This window comes from Gadus chalcogrammus, chromosome 9 (assembly GCF_026213295.1).
Source record: "Gadus chalcogrammus isolate NIFS_2021 chromosome 9, NIFS_Gcha_1.0, whole genome shotgun sequence".
NCBI lineage: Eukaryota > Metazoa > Chordata > Actinopteri > Gadiformes > Gadidae > Gadus > Gadus chalcogrammus.
Window position 1 is genome coordinate 8,308,440 of NC_079420.1, and position 15,029 is coordinate 8,323,468.

General features: G+C 45.8%; 1 protein-coding gene across 3 annotated transcripts in view; it reads right to left on the reverse strand.

Annotated features, from left to right (window-relative positions):
- Nucleotides 1–2,149: 2,149 nt before the first annotated feature.
- Nucleotides 2,150–15,029, reverse strand: part of LOC130388556 (unconventional myosin-IXAb-like) — a 95,250-nt gene continuing 82,370 nt past the window's right edge. For 2 of the 3 annotated variants that reach the window (XM_056597901.1, XM_056597900.1), the window contains 14 exons: nucleotides 14,760–14,983; nucleotides 14,315–14,431; nucleotides 13,467–13,655; nucleotides 12,513–12,560; nucleotides 11,942–12,053; nucleotides 10,768–10,829; nucleotides 10,180–10,372; nucleotides 9,717–9,845; nucleotides 9,117–9,222; nucleotides 8,537–8,668; nucleotides 8,203–8,326; nucleotides 7,310–7,548; nucleotides 6,891–7,033; nucleotides 2,150–6,703 (listed from right to left, as the gene is read on the reverse strand). In XM_056597901.1, the coding sequence (XP_056453876.1) occupies nucleotides 6,255–6,703; nucleotides 6,891–7,033; nucleotides 7,310–7,548; nucleotides 8,203–8,326; nucleotides 8,537–8,668; nucleotides 9,117–9,222; nucleotides 9,717–9,845; nucleotides 10,180–10,372; nucleotides 10,768–10,829; nucleotides 11,942–12,053; nucleotides 12,513–12,560; nucleotides 13,467–13,655; nucleotides 14,315–14,431; nucleotides 14,760–14,983 (2,267 nt within the window). In that variant the 3' untranslated portion in view covers nucleotides 2,150–6,254. The remainder of the gene's footprint in view (nucleotides 6,704–6,890; nucleotides 7,034–7,309; nucleotides 7,549–8,202; nucleotides 8,327–8,536; nucleotides 8,669–9,116; nucleotides 9,223–9,716; nucleotides 9,846–10,179; nucleotides 10,373–10,767; nucleotides 10,830–11,941; nucleotides 12,054–12,512; nucleotides 12,561–13,466; nucleotides 13,656–14,314; nucleotides 14,432–14,759; nucleotides 14,984–15,029) is intronic. The other variant, XM_056597902.1, reaches the window with a different exon arrangement.

A 15,029-nucleotide genomic window follows, 5' to 3' on the forward strand; every position in this document is an offset into this window, starting at 1 on the left:
AGGATGTGTGTGTGAGCCTGATACACAAGGGGATACACAAGCATACTTCAGATAAAACAACATGGTTAATTAGTAAATGGAAACAATGTATCAATTCAGTGTTGAATAAACTAGATAAGGACAACGTAGAGGGTTTGGCTTTGGTATAGTAGTGAATCAAAATTTGGAAAACACTAAATGCAATCAATAGGTAGAATAAAAGGTTTAATTAGGTCGTCCAATTTAAATAGATAGTGAAGGGGCAATCGGGTAGGATTATGAAGAGAATTGTGATTTTGAGTAACGGTCAAGACAGTCGCCCAATATTGAGGGGAAAAACGGTCTGTCTAGTTACTGGACCAGATGAAATGAGACGGAGAGGTAATAAAGTCTGTCGGCACGAGGACCTTGGATTTATTAAGTAAAGTGGCAACGGTTATACAGAGTCATAAAGCGTGAGAGATCTAATATGTCTAAGTCCCTAATCAGCGCTGATGGTTCGTCCAGAGCTTCGCCTCCGTGGAAGGTCTGCTTCAGAAGAAGATGAAGAGTCCCTGCGTGATAGTCTTATGCTGTATCCTCCTCTCGATGAGGTGTGTGCGTTTGAGGTGTGTGTGGTTCTGTGTGTTTTTGCTTGACCTTGGCCCTCAGGCCCTGGTATATGCATGTGTATCTCTTGTGTTCCTCCTAACGGGGGAGAGCTCCTCGAAGTGTCTCCTGTGTGATAAATTAATGCGGCTCTCCCGTTCTTGAGGATGACTGGTGCATTGTCCCAGTGTCCACCATTTGCCTGGTTGGGAAATGGGGCCTTCGGCTCCGGCCTTGACCTGACTATATTATCATGTTTGTGTTATGTGTTCGTTGGGTTAGAGCTCGGGGAGTTAGAGGACGGTCATATATTACAAAGAGTTGACTATATTGTAATGTGCCTGCCATGTGATGTGCTCATCAGGCTAGGGTAGGAGTTAGCTATATTTGTAATGTACATGTGATGTACTCAGCAGGTTATTTTGCCCAACAAAAGCTCGTAAGAAGCGTGATGTCCTCAACGCATTCAGAGGACACAGGATCAGTTAAGAGTTAAGTAGTTTATCTTGAATAAACAGTCACAGGGATTGTCCAGTCAAATTCCTATATTCATTTGTATTTTCTTTATTTGACGTTTATTTGACAGGGACAATGCACAATATATAATTGAGCCAGATTATAGACACAAGGCTAATTTACATTATCTCTGTTGTCACATCTGTACATCTGTTGTTATGTTAATAAATGAAAAAACGAAATCAAAGATAATAATTCCCTGGGTTGTATAAATTACTCAACAACAAAGCTTATTAATAACCGGTGTCACACTTCTCTTGGGGCACTAAGCCCAAAGAATATAGGATGTTAATTGTATTTTAATTTTTCTTTAATAATGTAATAATCACGGGACACAAACTGCATGGTCCAGCCGTACAAACGTGCAAAATACCTGTTTTTTAATAGGTTTTACTTCACCTTCTAACTTCACCATCTACACCTCTGACTTCACCATCAACTCGGGACGGTGCCGTCTACAGAAGATCTCGGATGACACCTCCATTGTGGGCTGCATCGGTGAGGACGAGTACAGAGTAGTGGTGGAGGGCTTCGTCAGATGGTCCGAGGAGAACCACCTCCAGCTCAACATCGGCAAGACCAAGGAGCTGGTGGTGGACTTCCGACCGAGCAGGAAGCCCCCAACCCCCATTACCATCCAGGGGGTTGAAGTAGAGACAGTGGACGCGTACAAATTCCTTTGAGTGCGCATGAACAATAAACTGGACTGGAAAGACAACACAGAGGCCCTCTATAGGAAGAATCAGAGCAGACTCTTCTTCTACAGGAGGCTCAGGTCATTTGACATGTGTGGCAGGCTACTAAAGATGTTCTATCAGTCTGTGGCAGCCAACACACTGTGCTTTGCTGGGGCATGCTGGGGAGGAGGCATCAAGGCTGGGTGAGGAAGGCTAGCTCTGTTGTAGGACTTGAACTGGACAGTCTGGAGGGAGTGGTGGAGAGGGACAATTGACAATTCCATTTTGGGTAACCCCTCCCATCCCCTCTATGCTGAGCGGTGGCAGATGGGTAGCACCTTTAGCAACAGATTAATTTCCCGCATGTGCAAGAGAGAGCACTTTAAGTGCTCCTTTGTGCCGACAGCCATTAGGCTGTACAACAGCGTGTGGTGTATGTGTATGCATATGCATGTGTGTGTGTTATTGTATGCATGTATATGCATATGTATATGTGTATATGTGTACAATTTACACTTTATGCTTTACACTTTTTATAATTTATACTGTCTATACCGTCTATTTTGTTTGCCCTATTTGTTGTTTGCTCTGTTTGTCTTGTCTACTTCTTACGTTTAGCATTTTCCCTATGGTCTACTTTTGTTTATAGAAGTACTTTTTCTTTTTTTTCTATTGCTGCTGGTCTATTGCCCAAACAAATTTCTCCTACGGGGGATTAATAAAGTTGTATCGTAATGGCAATTCTAAATATTTGTTTAGCACTACCAGTAGGCCCAGGTGGAAAACCACATTGACTTGTTTTCATCTAATTTCCGACACTTTTATTTCCCTTGGGTCCAGTGGAGCTGAACACCACATATGTTATATCGATATGTAGGGGGGTGCACAGCACAGTGTGCACTCAACGAAAATGGACTGAAGTAATTACACACAAGTAACAATTCAAATGTGAGATCTAAATGATTTATGGAAATTATTTAAAATAGTGAGGTCAACTTGGGGACCAGATGAAAAATAAGATTGTATAACTAAATTTGGTACATTTACATGTACTATGGACATGTCGATTAATGTACTGTCCCTTTTAAATAAATAAAAATAAACTTTAAAAAGTCAGTAAACAACTAAAATCAAATAACACTTAAAGTTCCCAAGTAGGACTCAGTTGGGACTGTAACAGTTCACGTAAGATTAAAAAATGGAAAACTCTGATGAGATGACTGAGATTTTAGAGGAGAAATATTAGGTTTACTTATAAGGGATAGCTTAACTTTCATCTTTGTTAAACAGTGCAAAATAGCCTTTACGTAGCCTTTATGTAGTGTGGGAGAAATTAACCATTACTTTTATATTAACTATGAGTATTATCAGGCCTATATACATCAGGCATAAACATTAATGGTGGAATGTAGAGAAACCACACCTGGACGCTGGACCCAGAGTAATGGCCTGATAAGGCACCAAGGACTTTGGGGCCCAGACTACTGACATCCTCCCATTTTTAGATTAACTACAGGAGATGAGCACATACGTAAGGGAATGTAAGGCCATTTTGAACATATACCAGGACGGTCATATACTACATACATGACAGCTCAGTTTGGGTGGATAAGAGGGACTGGGATCGGAGCGCCAGTCAGTGTGTCTTTTGCAAAACCACATGCACGGCTCTGCCACCCTATTTTGTGGGTAACAATAAAGTCTCTGTCATTACTTTTTCCGGACTCCCCGATTTCTATTGCTCATAGCTAGTTGAAGTAAATTAGATAAGTCGTTAACAAAAATTGCAACTACAGTAGCCATCCCCAGGAAGGACCTAGTTTTTATTACTTATTTTAAAGAGCACAGCAGAGTGGGTGTTAAACGTTACGTTGGGTGTTAAAACCTCTTTAACACCCAACGTAAAGAACTGCGCCTATATTTGGGTTCATCACGATGATGCTGCACCAGAGGCCTCTTTCTTTCATTCAATATTTATGTGAATCACAAAAGCCATTGAGGTCGGACTCCAGTTTGCCTTTTTTTTAATAAGCAGAAGCTTTACCCTCATGAATTCATTTTTTTTGGACAATCATCAATATTCAAATAAAAAATAAAATAAATTTTACACAAACCTCATACAAGACCGTGTCCGTCCGAGATGAACGCCGAAAACGAGTTTCACCGCTCAAATTAAGGTCGGTAACTTCCGGCACAAATACGACAGAAGATAATGACCTGTCCAAACCGTGCCAATGATTAATAGTAGATAATGAATCGTACATAGGATAATATATCCATTTATAACAAGCTTTCTTTTTTGACCAATGTACACCCCGAAACATGATCATAAATAGTACTATATATGGTATATAAAAGACAAACAAATAACCAAAAGAAAGCAGAGCATGCCTCCTAATCGGTACATTCATTTTTTTCATTTTTTGTTGTTGCAGAATGCCATGTGGACAGCGTAAACAATCACAAACCACGTGTTCTTAAATAATAGCTTGTAATTCACAGAGAAAGAAATATCTTCCCAAATAATTTCTTAGGTTCGAAACACCATTATTCACAACAACCCCTTGAAAAGAAAAAATACATTTTGTTTTCAACAAACAAACACGTTTTATGTGTTGGTAGTGACTGCTCCCGTTAGATCATACATCACTATGTCTCTGTCCTCATGTGTTCAAAAGCGATTTTAGACGACATGCTAAAACCGAGAATAGCGCACTTTCCAAAGTAGTGGAAAGACGCTCTGTGGCCGACTAGTGGCCGACTGGCGCCATAGCGTCTCATCACTGCAAGCAAGATATACTGTAGCTATAGAAGGGGGTTGTAGCATCTGTACGTATTTATAGTCAAAAGCTTTGCACATAGCTGACATAGACTGGATATTAATCCCTTTAAATACTGTAAAGGGAGGGCGAGAGAGAGAATGAAAGAGTGTAACTAGTCCAAAAGGAGTTGATAGCATGTTAGCTAGATAGCTTTCCATTAGGAGTCCAGGCTGGTTACTACTATGTGATGACCAGAGAGACACAAAGTTTATGCTACTTTTCCCAGCAATCACCAGAAAGGAAGTGAATGCATTGGACAGTTATGGAACAAAATGGCAACACAAACAGAATAATATGGCTCAGAACACACCTGGTGTAACGCAGGTGTATGCGTGTGTGTTCCCATGCAGAACTCTCTCTCACACACACACACACACACACACACACACACACACACACACACACACACACACACACACACACACACACACACACACACACACACACACACACACACACACACACACACACACAACAATGAAAACACGGCATCTTCAACAATGATTGATCACCAAAATGACACCAAAAGTAAACAAATACCAAATAAAAAAATAAAAAGAACAGCCATAACAAAATGAGACCACTTTCAAGTCATAAACACTTTAACACTGATATGTCTAAATCAATACGAGCGTCATGGCGGCCTCAGGGACAGCTCCCCGCTGTACTGAACGACACTGTGTATGGCTGATCGGTTGACTCTTCACATCAGGCCTCCCACAATGGCGGATGGGGGATGAGGCGACCTCATCTCTCAGAGATCACTGGTCATCAGTGGAAGCCACCTCCCATTTGGCCCCGTGAACTGTAATTCAGGTACGAGGGGGGGGGGGGAAACACAGCGGGAAGAAAAACACACAAAAAACGACAACAAAGAAAAGTGGACTTCCTTCCGAGAGGGCGAGAGAGAGAGGCAGAGAGAGAAAAAAGGAAAGTGAGAGAGTGAGTGAGAGAGAGAGGGAGAGAGAGAACGAGAGAGAGAGAACGAGAGAGAGAACGAGAGAGAGAACGAGAGAGAGAACGAGAGAGAGAGAGAGAGAGAGAGAGAGAGAGAGAGAGAGAGAGAGAGAGAGAGAGAGAGAGAGAGAGAGAGAGAGAGAGAGAGAGAGAGAGAGAAGGAGGGCGAGAAAAGATGGAGAGAAACAGGGGTAATATTGATTTCGGACAACCTTTTCACACCAGGAGTTTCAGTCTATGTACATCTCCGCTTCCTTTGTAACATAACAACAAACAACAAACACCAATGATAATAATATTAACGTATATGACGTGGCCGAATGAATGGCGTCACATAAGTATCTCGATGTGACAGGGGGAGATGGGCGTGGCCTAATTCGGCGGGAATACTTGTGCGGCGGGCCCGGATCAACCCCCCCCCACCCGGTGCGTTGGTAACATAAAAAAAAAAGAAAAAAGATTATTTTTTGAATTCTTTCTTAATGAACAGTATTGGCATGTGGCCAGTTCTGACTGGTTCCGCCGTGGTCCTTTCTCCTTTACCTTCGGTGTGTATCCAAACCCCCGGAGAGGAGAGGGGACAGGGAGAGGGGGGGGGGGGAGTGTGTCAACACTGGCCCCCCTCCCCCACAGCATACGGTCATCAGCAAAGCGCTCTTCCTCCCCTCCTCCTCCTCCTCTCTCCCATCCTCTTCCCCTCTCAGACCGGAGGCGCTCACACCATGAACTCGTTGCTGCCGTACAGAACCAGCTGATGCGGCGCCGAGCCAAAGTCCCCCGTCTCCCTGCGCTGCGCCTCGGTGGGGTCGCGCGGCGAGCTGCGGCTCAGCCGGAGCCGGTGGCGGATCTTGCTGCCCCTCTGGCCCATGGCCGCGCCCGCCGCGCCCAGGTCTGGCTCCGGGGCGCCCAGGGGGCACGAGGTCAGGAGGGGGCCCGAGGAAGAGGAGCGGAAGCGGTGGGGGAAGGGCTGGGAGGAGGAGGAAGAGGAGGTGGAGGAGAGAGAGGGCGGCAGGTGGTAGGAGGAGGAGAGCGCAGAGGCGGCGGCGGCGGCTGTGGTGGCCGGCGAGGAGGAGGAGGAGGAAGAGGAGGGGGAGGAGTCTGGCTGTCGCCGCTGAGTGCGTCGGCTTTTGGCCTCGGCCTTCCTGCAGAGGGGGGTCTCTCGCCCTGACGGAGAGAGAGAGAGAGCGTAGCGTTAGAGAGGGGGGGACGAGTTGAGAGAGTGAGTATGTGAGGACACTATGTTTCTGTTTATTCACATATTTAAGTATTTGAAGGACACAGAGATGGGATTGTTTTTTTTCCTCTGCACGTGGACACACCCCTAACCACACCCACCCCTGACCACACCCACCATGAGGGCCGGAGGTCGCCCCTTCCGTCTCCATGGCGATGTTCTCCGAGCTCTCCGCCGTGCCGATGGAGGCCTCAGACTCTGGGGTTTCATCGTCAGACGTCCGGGGCTCCAACGCCAGCATCTCGAAGGTCAGCTCCTCCCTACACACACACGCACACACACACACCAACAAACACCAAGACAGACAGACAGAGGTAGATACACACAAAAAATTAGATTCGTGGATTTATCTCTTCTGTCGCAATATAATGGAATTGTGGACATAAACAAAATAATAACCCCAAAACAATAGCGCTTTTTAGATTTCAACTTAAAAGTAGCTGCTCACAGGAATAGTATATCCTAAACTACTAATCTAGGGGCCGTAGTCCGGTTGGTTGGAAACAGGAACAGGAAACAAAATGTATGAGTCGTACTTTTCCTTCTGCAGGCTCTCGATCTGCGCCGTCAGTATCCTCTCCTCGTGCTGCAAGGCCGTTTGCTGCTGCTCGCTAAGCCCCGGCCCCTCTTCCACCTCCTCTCCCCCTCCTTCTTCTTCTCCTCCTCCCGCTTCTCCTGCAGTCCCTTCCTCCGCCTCCGGGGGCGCCGCCTTGGGGCTAAGGGGCGGCGAGGGGATGAGGCTGCTGCTGCTGCTACGCCGAATGCGCTCTTTGCTCTGTGGAGTGCGGAAAAGACGTGTGCAATTTCACACACACACACACACACACACACACACACACACACACACACACACACACACACACACACACACACACACACACACACACACACACACACACACACACACACACACACCCACACACACACACACACACACACAGACACACATGAACGAGAACACACAAAACAAACGCACACACAGACACGCGATGCATCAAAGTGTTGATCGACTTCCTTCTTATGAATGCCTCATAACACTAGAAACCATGGGTGTGGGTCTGATGTCTGGAGCACACTGAGCTGGTAAAACCGCCTCAAGAGGAGTATGGTTGCCATGGAAACATACTTTTCAACATACACTTGGAAGCATACTGCTCTGTGGAACTTTGACACTGTGAAACCGATGCAGAAACCTAACAGCGATTAGTACAGGTTTCTGTAAGATGTATGGGGGGGGGGGGGTGGGGGTAGGGGTAAGGTAAAGGACATGGGGAGGGACATAGAAAGGTTTCAGAATAATCCTCAAGAAGAGCTGGATCTTGCTGTACATGAAATGGTGACTGGATGTGTAATCATCCCAGAGCCTATTGGCTAAACATACTGCTGACTCAATCAGACACAGATGACATTTGCAGGGCTTTGATCTTACCAGGGAGCTCTTTATGTGCATGAGCCTGCTCTTGGCCTTGCTCTCAGCGAACTCCAGACTGCTGATGTCCTTGAGGCGAGCCGTGTACTTGCGCATCTGCTCGTTGATGATCAGCTCCACACACCTGCAGGGAGATAGCACTCATTCAGAACACTCCTTTGGAATCCTCCTTCTATTCATTCACTGTTTACACAGCTGGCATGTTGTGCTCGATAACAACACTCCTTTAGAGTGCTGAACACTCCTTTATAACGTTTGGTAAGAACACTCTTCTAGAACCCTCATTAAGACCACTCCTTTAGAACGTGTGGGGGTGGGGGGGCTGGAAACATACGCTGTGGTCTTGCTGATGTCCTGGACACTCTGCAGAGGGTCAATAGTGTCCGGGCAGCGAAGGACGCACGGGGCAAACACGATGGCCAGGGCGTTGGCCGACATCCTGTTAGTGTCCTCCTGCAGAGCGATCCTGGACCACCAAACACACACACACACACACACACACACACACACACACACACACACACACACACACACACACACACACACACACACACACACACACACACACACACACACACACACACACACACAAAATATAATCAGACAGTCAATGTTGATCAATCTTGACACACACCTCCGTTGATCAAGGCATGTCGAGTCATAAATACAATTTAGGTCCCACTTTAAAATGTGAACCCCCTAAAATGCTTTTGGTAAATATCCGATAGCAACCAAACATTACAAATCAAACCACTGGGAAAGTATAAATTATTGGTGACGAAATCGTCAACTGTGGATCGGACCAAACACTTGAGATGTCCCTCGCCGTAGTTGCTATTACAAAAACATTTCATGAGGGTGTTGCCGGGGAGGTCAGCATGTGCTTGGTCAGTCACTGCAGGCTCCAGACTCACCTGACCAGGTGGAAGATGAGGCGCTCCAGGGTGCTCAGGTGAGTCCTGCTGAGCTGGTCGATGATGGAGTACACGCCGTGGATCACATCCCTCCTCTCTGGCTGACCTGGAGCCGACAACACACCGCCCAGCAGGCTGTCAGACACACACCTCAGGGGACTCTGTCTCCACGTGGAGCTCTTACTGTTCAGTCATTCAGCGTTGACCACGGATTGACTTACAGCCAATCTTTTCTTAAGGTGTCATTAAGATAGTACAGTAGCAACAGTAGCAGAATTTCAACAAGAGGACAAAATATACATAAATAAAAATATACAGAAGAGATATCGGTAGTATCGGTATGTACACAGCATGGGAAGCATCAATGCTAATGTAGTAGGGAGTTGCTCGGGGGTCAGGGGTCATCTTTCTTAAGGAGGCCTACAGGACACTGCGGACATCTGTGTTTAAATCAGGAACCCTTTCGGCTGGGAGACCCACTGAACCCCAGACCACACGGCCCACCCCCACACTGAAAAGCACCCGGGTCAACACCTGTAGGACTTCGACACAGAAGGTGGACATCTGAAAGGAAGAGCAGAGGCCAAGTGGACGCCTTACCCATAGCCCTGAGGAACTCCTCGTAGAGTTCAAAGGTCATGAGAGGGCTGGGCAGGTCGCGGAGCCACTGCTTGAGCACGCTGGCGATGACGTGGATGTTGTAGTCGTCCAGGTTCATGCTGCTCACATCTGGAACAGCAGAAACAGAGTTTAGTGTTGAAGGGGGTTTCCTGTATACCAGTAACCCTTACAGACTCAGCATTATAAGCATAATAGGTCATAATAAAATGCTACATTTTGCATCAGATTCGAGCTTTATCGAAGTCTAAAGACATCTTCTCCAAAGCCTGATTTGTGAGACTATGGCCAAGGAAACAGGCTCAAGTTGACACATTGCTACACCCTACAGTTCATAGAAAGTACTACTACATTCAACGGTAACCCTGGGACTTGCATGAAAGTGTATTTCACATTTACATTCCTTATTTATAATTGTATGAGGTTAGAATGCTGTCCTTCCCACCTGTATCCAGCCCCTGGCGGAGCTCTTTGACCTTATTGGTGGAGCCAGACTTCCTGTAGATGCCTTCGGTGTAGAGGCCGTGCATCTCGATGTAGTTGATGAGCTTCTCCACCAGGTGGGGCACCGTGTGCTCCTCCCTGCTGAGGCGTGACAGCTCCACCCCAAACTGCCGCGACGACAGCTCCGGGTCGTACTGTTACATGGAATCAGAGACACACACACACGCACATACGGACACAGACACACACACATGGACACAGACACAGAAACAAACACAAACACACACACGTAAAGATAAATGAGATGTTGTTACTAATTCTAGATTATCTCCATGGCCTTCCAAGCACTTAAACAACATTTTTTTTATTTTAAATAAAATAAAACAAATGATCATTAATAAATATTGATTCAAAAAGGTAACTAGGCATGAACATTAGTTAACATAATTGAAAATAGTGGAACCACATATGGTGCAAACTGGTGCTTCAACAACGGACAGTGTAGATGCATCAGCGCAGTATACACCAGTCTGATCTCTCGGTTCTACATCCATCGCTACAACATGCTGAGAGTCCGGACGTCTCCTACCTTCTTGCTGCACTTGGTGGTCATCTTGGTGCAGCACTTCCTGTGGCAGGCGTAGCGGCAGACTGGAGAGCGGGGGAGAGGAGGAAGAGGTGAGCCAACCTCCGGTGCTCTGATCCCAGAGGATGCAGTACACTGTGTGGTGAGGACCAGCGCTGATACCCGCGCTGCCCGCTAATCCTTTCTACACCCCAAAATGGAGGGCGATGGCTTCCCAAGTACTTAAGTTTGATTAATGGAAGTCAAATGTAATTACTCAGACTCTTGGGCAAGAAGGTTGTTGCGTGTGTTTTGTGTGTTTTGTGTGTATGTGAGTGTCTGATTGTGTATGTGCGAGTGCAATGTTTAGAGAATGGAAAAAGAGAAAATGGGGACGTAATGTGTGAGTGGGAGGAAGTTGGAGTTATGGCATGAGGGCCTCTTCAATTGAGTTAGAGGAACATTAGAACGAGTAGTGAGGGTGTTTGTGTGTGTCTGTGTGTGTCTGTGTCTGTGTCTGTGTGTGTGTGTGTGTGTGTGTGTGTGTGTGTGTGTGTGTGTGTGTGTGTGTGTGTGTGTGTGTGTGTGTGTGTGTGTGTGTGTGTGTGTGTGTGTGTGTGTGTGTGTGTCGTGTGTGTTGCTTCGGAATAGTAGGAAGCTTGAGACATTTGCTTTTTTTTGCTCTGCATGTTGCTGGTGAACACAGGACGGACTAAGAAGGCATCCGATTGGTAGAATGTATATTGAAGCAATATTTATCAATCCAAGTGGCCATCTGTGTTTGGGTGTCTGTGTTGTTCGATTTTGTTGTGTGTGTGTGTGTGTGTGTGTGTGTGTGTGTGTGTGTGTGTGTGTGTGTGTGTGTGTGTGTGTGTGTGTGTGTGTGTGTGTGTGTGTGTGTGTGTGTGTGTGTGTGTGTGTGTGTGTGTGTGTGTGTGTGTGTGTCTGTATCATTGTGTTGTATGTGCTTGTGTGTTTATCATTGTGTTGTGTGTGTGTGTGTGTCTGTATCATTGTGTTGTATGTGCTTGTGTGTGTGTGTTTATCATTGTGTTGTGTGTGTGTGTGTGTGTGTGTGTGTGTGTCTGTATCATTGTGTAGTATGTGCTTGTGTGTATGTGTGTGTTTATCATTGTTTGTGTGTTTGTATGTGTGTTTGTGTGTGTGTGTGTGTGCCTGTGCACACACTGCTATTTACGTTTGCAGACACAGGCTCTGTCCATCATCCAGATGAGGGAGGAGCAGTATTCACAGTAGGTGGGGATGCTGTACTGGGTGGCCTTGAAGATGTGGCCATTGTGCTCCTCCACCTGTAGGAGGCAGCAGAGACGCTTACTGCGCAGCACTAATAAAAATTCAACCATTGTTTTACATGTATTACTTTATTTATGCATTACTTTATCCTAAATCATCACCTTGAATCCCACAATCATTGATCAAAAATATCATGTGTTTTTTTTATGTAATATTCAATGGCATACATATATTTTTTATAACCTGAATAATATATTGTTGTAGTAAAAGTTGAAAAAGCTAGATAAAACACAGATAAAACTAATTTAAGACATTTTTCGTCCGAGAGAATATCCTCCCTTCAAAGCCAATCATATCGTATATCTTTAACCTCCCACTCTTGATCTTCTCAATCTTCTGGGAAATTGCAATTTCTAAGCAAATCCAAGGGTTGTGCTCAGGTCTTTCTACAAGCTCATACTCTTGAAGGGAAACGAGAAATGAGTTAGCTAGAGTTTCAACAAGAATAAACTTACAATGTCGCTCTCCTTTTTCCTCCTCTTCTTCCGCTCTGGTTTAGAAGCCTGGGACAAACAGCAAAAAAAATATTATCTTCCTTAATTCTCTATGAAAGACTCAATGGCATAAGCTCTACTATAATCAACTTTATAGTTTTGTCGTAAAGAGTACAGAGTTTCTGTGTTCTAAATTACAAAAACAACAATAAAAACAGTGCATGAAAGATAATGCTGGCTGGATGAGAGAAAGCCAGGCACTTGAATGTGTGACTCCAGTCTACAAACCCCAAGCTCCACACACACCCACTGGGAGTGGCTCCGAAGCACTTTGACAATGTTTTCTATGAAATCCGACGAAGCAGCTTTTAAAAACCACTCTGTCAACCGATGGTACTTTAACAACACGCTGTTCGGTCCAAATGGTCGGACAGTTCATGAATATTTGAGCAAACTCTTTGACCTCCATTTCCTGCCGTTGACCTTAAACATCTGACTTGTTTTTCCGTTGAATCGAATCTATCGTCTAAACGCGGCAATCAATCAGCCTATTACAAAAACGACATATCTCTCATCCACTATTAATGTGGTTATCTACTCATGTTTAACCGACCTAGAATACAATTTATAATTTATGAAAAAAATAATAAAACATGTCATACAGATGTCAAAAATTATAGGAGAACAATTTGTCGGTCAGCAAATAATATGTTGTTGATTAATATATTTTGGATGTTAATAATTTTGTACTAATATATACAGTATGTTATATATATGCAGATATCAATACTCAGCTTAGATCCTTCTCAGCCAAACCCATGATTCCCATCGGAGGGAAGAGTCTGCTAAATGACCAAGGTAACCACACAACGCCCCGACCCTCACCTACCCCCACCCTCACCCCCACCCTCACCTCCACCCCCACCCCAACCTCGCCCTCACCCCCAGCCCCGCCCCCACCCGACGTCTCCTCACCCTGCCGATGGTGCCCTCCATGGGCTTGTACTCCGTCATGAACTCGTCCAGGAAGACCTTGAAGGTGTTGACCCACACCTTGACGGGCGACTCGCTCCAGTCCCTCTGCTCCTGCTTCATGCTCTTCTCCAGGATCTGCTCAAACAGCGCGTGCAGGTCCTTGTAGCGGATGCTGCGGCCGTCCTCCATCTGGGGAGGGGAGCCGGGAGAAGGTGGTGAGGGGAGGAGAGGGGAGACAGGAGGATTGGTGAGTTCACCTCCTGATGTCCGTTTGGGAACCTTTTGCATTTACATTCAGGGTGTTTAGCAGACACTTTTATCCAAAGCGAAGTACATTTCTCTTTAGAAAGAAAAACAATGTATTGCTGTTGGTACAGTAAGGATGTTCTTAGAACAAAGTGCCAAGCACTAACGATGGCTAGGTTAACTCATTCCCCGTATGCAACAAAGATAGCTAGGATAAGATGCTACACAACACAAGTACTCTGGTACACTCCTAACCCTCAATTAGGTGGAGATATGAATTTCAATGCTAATAAAAAGATTCCTCAAAACATCCTTTAAAGTCTTTCGACTGTTATCCATACCAGGGATTCACAAGCCCTGTTGTGGTCATTATTTTCAAGGGAAATTTCATTTGAAAGATAATTGAGGCAGTATTGTGCACTTCCAATGCATGGTTATATTCGATTTGCTGGCTTGAAGTAATGCATGGGCAATAAATGGATTCCGGTACATGTTCGATGGGCTGGATTCAGCTTGAACACTATAACATTTATGCTCAAACCGTAGTAATATGATTAAGTTTAAGTTATTGAAGTGGAAGACCCCGACCACAGGGTACTCACAGCCAGAGCCGTGGAGTAGGAGTTGAAGATGTTGATCCTGAACTCCTTCAGGGCCTTCTTGAAGACCACGTCCACCATGGTGTCCTTCTTACCGTCCTCAGACTCCAGCTCCCCGATCTAGGTAGGGGGGAGGGAATTTAGATTTATTTCAGTTTTATTTTTTTGTGTGCATGCATCTGTGTACATGCAGTAGAGGAATAGTGTGTGTGTTTGTGTGTGTGTGTTTGTGTGTGTGTGTGTGTGTGTGTGTGTGTGTGTGTGTGTGTGTGTGTGTGTGTGTGTGTGTGTGTGTGTGTGTGTGTGTGTGTGTGTGTGTGTGTGTGTGTGTGTGTGTGTGTGTGTGTGTGTGTGTGTGTGTGTGTGTGTGTGTGTGTGTGTGTAACTCAAGTTTATGTGTGTGTGTGTATGTGTATGTGTATGTGTGTGTGTGTGTGTGTGCTCATACCTTCTTCATCAGGAAGTCGTTCATGCTGCGGTAGTCGTGGGCGGTGCTGAGGATGAGGAGGGCGTCGTTCTGCCAGTGGGCGGGCTCCAGCCCAGCGCTGCTGATCTTCACGCTCCGCCTCCGCCGGGACTTGGGCGAGGGCTCCTTGTTCTCCTTGGCGTCCCTGGGCCCCCCCGGGGAGGCCCCCGCGTCTGGGCTGCGGGGAGGTGAGGGCCCGTCGACCGCTGGGGAGTTAGGCGGAGGAAGGTGGGGGAGGGGGGGAGGGGGGGG